Below are 11,956 nucleotides of genomic sequence, written 5' to 3'. Positions count from 1 at the left end.
GCCCTTCTGTAGTAAACTAGGGGCATATCGGAGTGGATCGAACTGGGGTGCGGGCAGTAGCGCCATGCAGGCGCCCACGACGCGCAGGCATGGTCCGAAGGGCCAGTACCGACACGGTCATCCAGTGCTGCATTCAAGCCATCCTCCAGTCGATCACAGGACACGAAGTGAAAGTCCTGAGCTGTAGCCGCGCTCCTCTCGCGCCGCCCTGCAACGCTGGAGAGTCGTCCAAACACAGTATGATTCACATGGTATATTTGGCGTAGGCTCAGTGATGACGTGTTCTCGCTGACAGCGTGCGGTCCGTCGACCATCCGGCATTGGCTGCCCCTGACCCACGACAGCACGCGACGACAATGTACAATGGTGTGACACGATCAACACAGCGCTGCATTAAGACGAGACCACACGTCGGCATCCTGAGTTGCGACCAGACGAGCCCTTCCTCCGTCCCCCACTCCCTCGTCATTCCAACCTGGGCCATGTGCTCCCTGCGCCGAACCCACCCTCTCCTTCACCACCCCACTATAAGCTAACCCTGCCCTCCCTGCCGCGAACGCAACTCTCCCCGTTCGATCGACACTCGTGGGGCCCTCGGCTCTCGTGAGCCTGTGGGCAAGCCGGAGACAAACACCTCCCTCCGGCAAACTCCTCGCCGTGGATCGGATTTCGTTCCATCTCGATGCAAGCAAGATCTGGTCGCAACGCGACGGCTGTTTGAGCATCGGAATTTGATGCGGGGAGCTTGACTTACGCCCCGTCAACACGCCTTTGGTCCGCACGGGTGACCATCGGACCTACACCACGCAGGATGCTTGGAGGAAACGATACATCGTTATATTACACAGATCGCGCCTAATCACGAATCGGACGACACCATAGCTAAACAGAAGCTCAGTTCACCACTCGGGATAAGGTGAGGGCGAATATTGCAAATGAACAACCCAATATGGCTCCCTGGTCATCGGCGGAAACGCATGGGAAGAGTGCGCGTGGAAGCAATGCTACGTACAATCTACGAGCCTCGGTAGCTGCTCCAACCCTCTAGACTACACCCACAACACCGCTACCCTAGAACTGCAGACGAATCAAGTGGCGACGTACGCCAAAACCGACACGGGAACTGCAAGGCGGAGTGACCAACAACTGATCCTCTCACTCTCAACTCCTGTGAGGAGGCAGCAGCGCTGCAGACACGAGGGCACTCGTACGGCAGACGCGATAGCAGCTGACGAGAGGACCCGGTCGGCCATGGCAGGTGACCACGGAGCGCACCCCGGATAAGATCGGGCACTCAAGCCGCCGTGACCTCAGAGTGCTGAGCTAGGCCTCACCACCGAGCAGCGCCGGTGGCCAGCGGATGGGAGGCAGGCCGAGCCAGGAGGTGGCAGCAGACCCCACCTACGCCACATACCCAACTTCGGATGGGGTCGGACCCTCATGTGACACTCAGAGGCAAGCTGGATCGGCACTGAGACATTCCCTAGAATTTCCCATCCGTGCCATCAGTCGCCACACGAGTGCACACCGACCTACTGAGTCAGATTGCACATAGCACTTTGAGGTTTAGTGGGCTCCGTTGTACCTTCAAATGCAACTATGCTCATATGTGCACTTTTCAGGCGGCCGCTACCCGCCCGGGTAACAGTTCCTTAGCTTAATCACAAAATCTGACTCACCGGATTCACTTCATGTGACATCTTTTCTCCCTCGAAATACAACAGAAATCTTTAAGCGACACACTTCAAATAATATCAGCTGGCTAACATCCATGATCACAATTTGCATGACATCAGCCTGTGAGATGTCCCATGTTCCAAATAATATCAGATGGCCAACATTTGAGATTAGGATTACTTCAATAGCATGTGAAACCTTAAAGATGTCTTCAGTCGCCTTAAATCATAAGCCAGAAGGCCCAAAACAGGGTATGTTCCAAAAAGCTATACGCTTCTGCCGAGTCATGACAGATTCAAGCTGGTAGTAATCTGCAAGCTTCCAGGCAGCAGCCACAAAACGGGGCGATCACTTCGAAAGCGAATCACGGCTTACCACAACCCGTCCCATAAAACATCAGGCACACTATCCGACCAGGCGGGGGCACATCGTCAGACATCGCTGTCACGACGACAGCTCACTACGGCCAAGCTTTGAACTTGAGCCTGCGCGCTCGGCCACAGCGCAGCGCTAGCGACGTGAGCGTCAGCAGTCTACTGCGCCACGCCGGCGGCGGCCGAGGTCAGAAGCTCGCGTTGACGACGCCGCGCGTCCAGGTAAGACGCCTTCGAGTCCACCACGCTGAGGGCTATACCCATCTGGGCGGCGTAGTAGAGTACCATGACGGCCGCCTGCCGGGCACAACGTCACATGGATGGCCACCTGCCCCATTCAACAAGGTCACACAGACGGCCGCCTGCCGGACTCGACAAGGTCACACAGATGGCCGCCTCCCGGACACAACAAGGTCACATAGACGGCCGCCTGCCAGACTCAACAAGGTCACAAAGGCGGCGGCCTGCCGGACTCAATAAGGTCACACAGACGGCCGCCTGCCGGGCACAACGAGGTCACGCACACGGTCGCCTGCCGGACTCAACAAGGTCACACGGACGGCCACCTGCCGGACTCAACAAGGTCACACAGACGCGACAGCACAACTGATAGGACGGTGTTACACAATATCTGACTGAAATGTTCAGGGACCGAACGCGATTGCAGAGCCCGATACGTGTTGTCCGGGCTGAGCACGGGTCACCACTGAACCATGGCTATCAGGAAAGGCACCACCACTTGCATTTGACTTCTGAGACCATGGTGTCTCCTACTCGAAAGCGCACAATAAACTCCAAATGTCATAAGCTTCAACGAGTCGCCTCTTACCTCTGGCGGCATTGTAAAATTAGGCCGGGTCGAGTTGAGTGAGTGGGCCCGCTTATAATAGCACGCTCCTTCGCTCCAAACCCCCGCCACATTGACAGTCACGCACACCAGCCGTGACTGCTCTGATCCTTGCGTCCTCCACCACGGAAGCAGACGTACCTGGATGTATGGGGCGCCGTAGAAGACATGGAAGCCGATCAAGGTGTCCGAGATCACGAAGCAGATGCCCCCGATGCAGGAGCAGAGCTTGGTCCAGGTCCAAAAGTCCTCGAGCAGCTGGACGCGGGCGATGGCGCGCCACACCATGGTGATGAGTGCCAGCGCGTACAACGGCAGGCCCACCACGAACACGCCGTCGGCCCCCGGCATGAGCAGGTACAGCCCTGCCGGCACCGGTCACCGCTCAGCCGGCCGCCAGGCGGCGCCTCTGCGCACGGCAAGAGCAAGGCCGGTCGTGAGCAGCACTGAGACGGTCCGCCGTCGAGGCGTCCGGGACGGCACGGTCCGCTGCAAACACTTGCTGACATATTCTGACATCGATATAACCGACAGCTGTAAGTGAGCTCCGGACAGCGGGCTGGAGCTGTGGTATGTAGGAAGCTCACAAACCAGCTGAGGTAGGCCGAATTTGGAGCTGAAATCTTTCGGCTGTCATAAGACACGCTGATGGTTCGGTTTTGCCCAACAGCGTTTAGAAAGCCATGAGCCTTGTGACACTTCCTCGCGCGTGGAAGCACCGACGCGTACGACCGGGCGGCGACACCCATCCAGAGCGGGGCTGCCGGGACCGACCTGCCGCACCGGCGCCGTACAGCACGGCCCCGGCCGATGGGTTCAGCGGCTTGAAGCCGAACGCGGCGACGTAGAACACGTGACCGACTGCGAAGGCGGCCATGCCCTCCAGGAAGTAGCCGGGGAAGACGAGCAGCGCGTCGCCCAGCATGCAGAAGCTCAGGCCCAGCATGATGCGGCGGGCGTAGGAGTACCTGCGAAGCGCGACGGACCGGGCCGATCAGCGGCGAGGCGACGGTGCATCCCTCGCCACCAGACGGACACGGCTGACGCACGTCACATATGTGCCGGCCAGAAGCCCGCTGGCTAGCGCGAGGCGCGCGCCGCCCCGTCATCACCCCACGCCGGTGCGCGCGACCGGCCGATGCTGGACAGCACGGCCGACGCGCTTTGGATCCGTTCTATTTGGCGATGCGATTCCAATATCTTTTTACTGTTGACAACACAATAACGAGAAGCAATGCACCACGTATCAGATGCCGGAAGTTTAATTTGTCGATAAAAGCAAGCTTGGAACGAATGAGCTAAACACACTAGAACTCACAATCCGGGAAAACTGAATCTCGTGCCCAGGATAGTCCTGTTACTTAGCAGCACTCGTGACGGTTGTTGGCTAGCTTTGAAAACACTGGTATCTCTAACGGCACTCTACGGCGACCACCTAGTACGGCTTTCTTTAGATAGGTACAGTCATTTAGAACAGCTTAGTGTATCTGCTGTCGTGTGGTCGGCCGATACGGACCAGCCGCCCATGCGTGGCCTTGACGACGACTGGTTTAAAAAGTAATCCTGTTGCACAAATGGCAAACTGGACACCAGCCACAGCTAAATCCAGGGTGCTTACGTTATCTAAAACTCGTACAATCAACGGAGCCTGCGGGCAGTGCATGGAGCAGTAATCCTGAAGAAATATACCACAATTTCAACGTGGACGGGCCTGAGAGCCCAGTAATGTACATATCCACCGGCTCGCATGTCCAAGGCCGTCTGCCAGCCCCAGGGCGGCGGGGGCTGACACCTGAGCCCGAGCCCGTCCCTGGCCAGCAGTGTCCGGCACACCGCTGGCCCAGACGTCACCAACCCCGCCGTCGGCAGCTCAATACGCCAGGCGCGAAACCCAAGGCGCGGACCAACTGATACCACCAGAACCCAGCCTGGTGAAGTGAAGCTACACCTGCCACTGTCGCCAATTACGGGTTTTCATTTTCAATATTTTGATGTAAAGGGTGAATCGCCGAAATCTAAGGCTTTCTGCAATGAACAATTTAAAAACAAAGCTCGTCGTAGGTCCACTTTACGAAAACAGAGCTCGTCGTAGGTCCACTTTACGAAAATGGCTACCGTGATCCACAGCGAAACCTGGAGACGACACAAGCTGCTCCACGCAAACATTGTGCTTGAAACAGACCGTTCAAAGCATAAAAAGCATTTCGTCAGCTGGGGAAATACTGTACGACGCGAACTAAGCACATACAAAACCGCAAAGCTCAACTATAGCTGGCATACGATTGCCGATTGCCTTTGAGCACTTACTCATCGCCAAGGCTCATGCCGTGGAGAAGCACGAACACCAGCAGGGAGAGGATGGGCAGACACTTGATCACCAGCGCCAGCCATGACGGCCGGTCTTCCGGAATAAAGAGTACAAAATAGACGGCCGCTGTCTTGAAGAACGGCACAAGCTTCGGTCCAACACTCTTGATCTAAAATGAAATGAAATGTCATGTCATGAATACTAGAAAAACGCACATTTTAGAAAGAGAACAACAATAAAAATGGTCAGGTGAAGAGCGGATTCATTTGACGGATCTGTTCCAACTATCAACGCCGGTTCTCAACGAAAAATGTAAATTGTGGAACACGACCATGGTGTTCAAAACATAACAGCACGGACGCCGTATCGTGACATTTGGGCGCAATTTAGATACTCTATCCATCATTGAGGATGAGGAGGGCCGGCAGATCCTGAAACTTATAGTTTGACGACCTTTGACGACCAGGGGTAAACGACCTAGCATATTTCAAGTAAATGCCATGCACTCTGCGACTAAGTGACGAAAACGCGTGGCCAAGTTATGCAATAGCGGACAACCAATTCATTGTATAGACTAAAATGAAAAATACGCACATTATTAATCTGCATTGCCAATTCCAGGTATACCTGTGCAAGAGCACACGCTCTGGAATGTGGGCACAGCATTACATTCTGATTGGCACTTGCATGGCAGTGGGTCCCCGGGAGCGTGGAAGCCCGGCGCGAGCTACTCACCACAGTCGTGGGGGACACCATCTCGAACGAGACGCGCCTGCCGAACTGAAAACAATGGAAGCCAGTGATGGCTACAGCAGGCGACAATGCTGTTATGGCACGAGACCGTTCATCTCATATGTACGTGTTAACCACCCGCCAGTTTTGACCAGACAGCTCCTCCAATGAATTTTATCTATCCAGAAAGATGCTATCGACTCATTTGATTGTCGTTTTACAATTTCCTTTAATGCAATTTGCCAAGAATGGTACTTATGCTGTCGTGTATGACAGATAGGACCTGTGTCTGAGCTAAACTGCTAGGTAACTCACTCCACAGTTACTGCAGGACATTACATTTGGTAGCTTTCAGCTATTTTCAAAACCAGAAGGCTTTGTACCTGCCCTATGTGACTTTGAAGTTTTACACTCCACTAACCAATTCAGGGGTGAAACCTTGAGCTTTTCATTAGGAAGAGAGGGGGACGAACACACCAACCTTCCCCATCCTGTTCGAACCTTCATCCCTTCCGAACCTTCCCCAACGCATCCCTTCACTGATTTTGCCCAGTTTGTTCTCGCCATAATTTGGACCTAGCATAAGAAAGGCCCGAAGCTCCTGTTTTTTGGCATTATTACTTCAGTTCTTATGATGAGTTGACGACTTTCAGCTTACTAGGAAGTACCAGTTAAACCAAATTCTAGTACCACAAAAGATTTGATTGACGGTACCTAAATGTCAAGCTGTATTCATCCCAAAGACTTTTTCTAGAGGATGAGCACAGGGCAGCAGATGGGCGTTCATGATATCTTAGCCACGTCTCTGTTCAGGCATAAAGATGTCCGTCTTTCTTTTGTAACGCAAAGGCTTGCAAACATGTGATATGACTATTTTTCATCTTATCTCGGCTCAAAGGCGGATTCTTGTTCTGAATAAAAACAGAAACTTTATGGTCACAATACCTCAGCCACTGTCACAGCGGACACCGCACGTGCCTAAAAATGGTGCCGTCTCCATGCCGCCCCAGAAGGCTGCAGGAAGGCAGTGATTTTAAGTGGCTGTTTGGCTCTTCTTACGAGAACCAGCCATTGGGCTCAGGAAGGTACGCTATCGAAAGTTGTGATGACAATGCCCTGGGATTGCAAAATTCGATTGTCTCATTCTCCTGCTTTCAGTTGAATGACATGTGCAGAAAGGGATAGGTCCACAGGGGGAGGCCTGGGATCAAGCCACCCACCCCCTTGTGCCACTCATGAAGTCTTGGTGCCCCTCCATGGCACCAAAATGTCATGGTGAATGGGCGCCAAAAGGCTTCACGTCGGAACCACGCAGCCTTTATTTTAAAGAGAAGCTGAACCCCGGGGCCATCACTCTAATCGCTATTTTCGGGAGGCGCCAAGTGCCGGGCCACCTCCTAGACATTTATTTTTGAAAGGCACAAAATTCCAGGGCCACCTCCTAAATCTTCATTTTCAAGAGGCACCGAATTCCAAAGGCACCTAAACATTCGTAGTGTCCACTTCACGAAATCCAGGACTGGCCCATTCAAAAGAGGAGCACCAAAACTACCATTTCGAGCGCAAAACCTCTTTATTTTTTAAGAGGCACCCATTGCCAGAGGGCATAACAAAGAGATCAAAAGTGCCACTCTCAGGGAGCACCAAGTTCCACGGACACAACAATGCTGTGCTTTCCACCCTGAGCAAAGTCCTGGATAGGTCCCCTAACCCAGGAGGCACCGAAAGCTGAATTTCGGGGAAACCAACGGCCAATGTCACATTAAAGAACACCACTAAGTTCTCTTTTACAATTTTCCGACAACAGCACAAATCCCTCCGAGCCAAAGCAAAGAGATCAAGGACAGGGTAGAAGGCCCCTTAATGATCACATTGACCCTGCAAGGGAACATATAGGGCCCCAGGAACAGTGTCAGGCTTCTGGACAGCGTAATGCGCATTAAAATCACCCAGTCGCTACCCTCTCAATCAGTGAAGACTTATTTTTAACTGCTTAAAGACCGATCACTTATGCTTACAGCTGCTCTTGGCCACCAGGGGGCCCAAACACATCTCATTTTGTTGCATTTTTAGTTAAAAAAACATGTTTGCTTGGCAAGCTGAACTGGCCCTCAGAGCATATGGGCCTATTCAGGGCCCAAGTGGGAGTGGGGGGATAGGAGGCATGGCCAACCCTCTGGATCTGCCACTGGATAGCAGCAACCAACCTCAACATATATCACACATGGTAAAAGAATGTCAATGCTTAAACGTGGTCACTGATACAGGTCGGAGACATTACCAACATAACAGAGCAAAACCAAGATTCTTCTTGTTCAGGGCACACCAGTGCCTTTAGAATAAACACTTGACAATCCACTAGACACTTGACAATCCACTAGACACTTGACAATCCAATAAACATTTGGCAAACCTTTGACTTCAGAATCAGGCTTTTCAGCACAAATACACTCATTGCTTAGTAAGACGTAATTTCAAAATACAATGCAAAGAATGCACCAACTGTGTCACACCACAATGTCTCTTATCCACATAAAACCGTTTTCCATGACTGAGCAGAGCACACATTTCATTGCAGGTTTCAAGCCAGTTCTCATGCTTGCAAACACTTCTATGGCCTGTTGTTACATTAAATGTTGCTGATGATAGCTCCAAGATGATATTGCTAAGATTTTTCCCAGTTTCAGATATGCTTCAAAGGGCAGGTAAAATTTGGTATTTCCCACCTAACATATGGTCCCAAGGGACCAGTTTACGCAAGACAATACATATGGTCCTAAGGGACCAGTTTACGCAAGACAATACATAATCTAGTCACAATAACCAGATTAACATCACTGTTTTGGGTGAAAATAGTTCAGCTTGTTCAGCTCATTATGTTGGGACTAGTTTGCCAGGCTTTGGTGCAATTTGTACAAAGTAGCTGATGTCAGAACAATCACGTATATATGCAGAAGGCATTCTGGTATTTCACAAGCAATTACTACTTTACAAGTCCAGTAGATAACAACTGGAATAGGCAATGCATGTCCATCTCAAATAACTATACACATCAATACAAAGCTATACTTAGGATCCACATAGCTGCAAATTTAGATGGCATGTTCCAGCTTAAAATTCAGTTCAAATCACTCAGCTGTAAAAAAGGTCTAGGCTATTCTGGTCATATATGCCTGCTTTTTTACCAATATGCAGACATATTTATCTTCCCAACAATGCTTTAGTCATGATTTTTACTTGTGCTTTCCAATCTATTTGGGCTACAAAATCTATTAAGATGGTGATCTTGATTTCATAGGGTTATAAAACAATCCTGCATGCTTTAACAGCTTTATACCAAGACCCACAAACTCATGGAAGCTAGCAGTGTTGCATCCTAATATGACTACACATAATAAGATCAGAAAGAAACTTAAACAAGGCAATGCTCAAAGGCACACAGTATGCCACTGCATAATGGGGAACTGGCTAGTAATAGTCCACTGATGTAGTTAAACAAATTTTAACAGTATACCAATAATGGCTATTCCAAGTTTTCTGACCATGATCTCTGTTTTGTTTTTGGATTATAAATCCTTGATAAACATGCTAGGACAGCAGCTGGTTGTAAAATGCCTGTAAGCACTACCTACAAGTAATCAACATCACCTGCCCATAAATCTAGCATTGACCACACTTTAAGATCTCAAACTTATTTTCCCAAGGAGATCATAGTTGTATTTATCACAGCCATTTATACTGTTTGGCCCTGTATGCAACTGATCCTTAAACACCCTAATAGCCAAAGACCCACCAACTAAATTGAAATGACCAGACAAAAAGCTGAACACGCAAAAAGCACTTCGCTGGTGCCAACTTCCCAGCATTGTGCTAAACAGCCAAACCAGCAGCAAACAACAGCACATCAGATGAGCCAGTATAAGAGGCCGCTGTGAAACCATGAAATTTTGTTACTCACATTGTAAGGGATTTTTCCATGCTCTCCTTACCTTACCTACCTAACCTTATGGTGATCAGGAATTATAAAAGGCCACTAGGCCTGTAGGTCCCCGTTTTGTCAGGCTCCCAGTTCGGCAACCAAACAGTCTCAAATTATGGGAAGATTCAGCGTGGGACGTCATACATGATGTCAGCCCAGTACATATCAAGCCTAGACTTGAACTGTTCAACTGAGGTCCATGACACAACCGGGTGTGGATGAGCATTCCATTCATTGACAACCAGCGTGCTGAACGAGTTACGACGGACGAGAGTCCTAGCTCGAGGTTTTCTGAGCTTCCATCGGTGTCCTCTCGTCACCTCCGAGTTGTGCCTTGTCATGAACTCCTCTTCCGACAGCGACATACCTCCGTGAAACAGCTGGTACACTGTTACCACGTCTCCCCTATGACGACGATAGCACAGCGAGGGCACCTGAAGGAGTCTGAGCCTCTCAGGGTATGGCTGGCGCCTCACTTCATAGACAAGCCGGGTAGCTCGTCGCTGAACCCGTTCCAGCCATTTCCGGTCCAGTTTGCCAAACAGGCCACAGATGACATTGCCATACTCTAAGTACGGACGTACTTAGATCTTAAAGAGCAATGGCAACGTGCGAGCATCGATGTTGGCAAAAGACCGTCTCACGACCGCCAGCATCTGGTTAGCCTTGGAGATCGCTCCCACCGTTTGCACGTGGAACTGGAGCCGGTAATCCACGAAGATCCCGAGGTCCTTCTCGGTGGACTCGATTGCGATTTCGGCGCCGTCCAAGAAGTAGATCAGCCTCAGGTTGCAGTCCCCCATGTGCATTATTTTCACTTCGCTGCATTGAAGGGGAGCAGCCACTCCTGTGACCACTTGGCCAGGGCGTCGAGGTCAGCCTTGTAGAGGAGTTAGTCAGGGGCCTCAGGACACGACAGTACACCTTGGTGTCATCCGCGAACATTTTGACCAGCTTCGCACTTGTTCTGGCAGGCACTTGTTCTGGCAGATCGTTCATGAAAATTATGAACAGCACTGGTCCAAGCACTAATCCTTGCCGGATGCTGCTGACATCGGTCCAGTCCAACTTAAAGCCCTCGACCGGCACTCTCTGCATCCTGCATCTCTGCTCTAAATTTGTAAACTTAGTGATGTTCAGAGGTAATGTAAAATGTTGGATGAAACGTTCAGTGTGATTTTGGCTGACCTCGAGCCGGACAGTAAGTGTATTTAATAGGCAATCAGTGTAAGCAAGATTGTGAGAAACATCAGAGACCACTCTCACTCCACAGCCATCAAGTTATATTAGCCCTGCCCCAAGCAGAGAAGCTGGCCGTGCCATGAGGCATACCTTACCTTACCTTATGGTGATCAGGAATTATAAAAGACCCTTAGGCCTGTCGGCCCTGGCCTAGGTCAGGGTGTACTTTCCTACCTAAGATTAGAAAAAAATAATTGTAGACCATTCGTCGTGTTTAAGGCAGGACATATCGTAATAATCACAAAACGGGTAGATTCATGCACTTACCTTCAATTTTTTTATAATTACGATGGCGAGCCCCCGAGCGCCGCACACACACAGCAGCTGCGACACCAGCGCGATTACTGCGCGCGGTCACAACATTATTGCGCATCAAGCAGCATCAAGAACCATAAAAATGTACAGGGCCAAGGTAACAAGAATCCATCGGTATGGGTATGGGTATCAGTACGGGATGTCATACACGGCATGATCAAACTTTTCCGAAATATCTCGTCGACTGCCTGCCACCTTTAACAGACCGGCCCTCCGTCCCTCGCAGCAACTCCAGCAAGTTGATCCAACGTACTCACCGATACGCGAAAACAAATGACTAAACGTCAGGCTGAAGCCCGCCCACAACACAACCCTCCCAAAGTTCGGGCAAGAAGTGACAGTCGACGCCTTGCCCTGCGTACGACCTCGCGTCTTGCTGATCGACTTTTGGGTTAAGTTTGTTTTTGGTAAACGGCGCACCTGTGACAAGAATCTGAAGATAGCTGTTCCTTTCATAATGCACGCTCGTTTTGCGAACCTTG

General features: G+C 50.7%; 1 protein-coding gene across 1 annotated transcript; it reads right to left on the bottom strand.

The window, feature by feature from the left end:
- Positions 1-238: 238 nt before the first annotated feature.
- Positions 239-11,878, bottom strand: LOC119097882 (lysoplasmalogenase-like protein TMEM86A). The gene is made up of 6 exons (XM_037220828.1): positions 11,732-11,878; positions 5,942-5,986; positions 5,206-5,375; positions 3,673-3,866; positions 3,040-3,263; positions 239-2,348 (listed from the first exon to the last, which is right to left on the bottom strand). Exons 2-6 carry the CDS (start codon positions 5,960-5,962, stop codon positions 2,211-2,213), a joined length of 747 nt encoding a protein of 248 aa, XP_037076723.1. The 5' UTR covers positions 5,963-5,986; positions 11,732-11,878; the 3' UTR covers positions 239-2,210.
- Between the last annotated feature and the right edge of the window lie 78 nt (positions 11,879-11,956).

The sequence above is a fragment of the Pollicipes pollicipes genome, unplaced genomic scaffold (genome assembly GCF_011947565.3).
Source record: "Pollicipes pollicipes isolate AB1234 unplaced genomic scaffold, Ppol_2.1 Scaffold_463;HRSCAF=517_pilon_pilon_pilon, whole genome shotgun sequence".
NCBI lineage: Eukaryota > Metazoa > Arthropoda > Thecostraca > Pollicipedomorpha > Pollicipedidae > Pollicipes > Pollicipes pollicipes.
The sequence above is the reverse complement of the archived record's forward strand: the minus strand, read 5'-3'. Positions and strand labels throughout refer to the sequence as shown.

What these genes read in the sequence shown, in the direction of transcription:
- LOC119097882 (XM_037220828.1), bottom strand. Translation starts at nt 5,962, where the DNA reads ATGGTGTCCCCCACGACTGTG. An exon ending in TGGTGTCCCCCACGACTGTG is followed by an intron (nt 5,376 to 5,941) that starts GTGAGTAGCTCG and finishes ATTTCATTTTAG; the next exon opens with ATCAAGAGTGTTGGACCGAA. An exon ending in GGCATGAGCCTTGGCGATGA is followed by an intron (nt 3,867 to 5,205) that starts GTAAGTGCTCAA and finishes CGCGCTTCGCAG; the next exon opens with GTACTCCTACGCCCGCCGCA.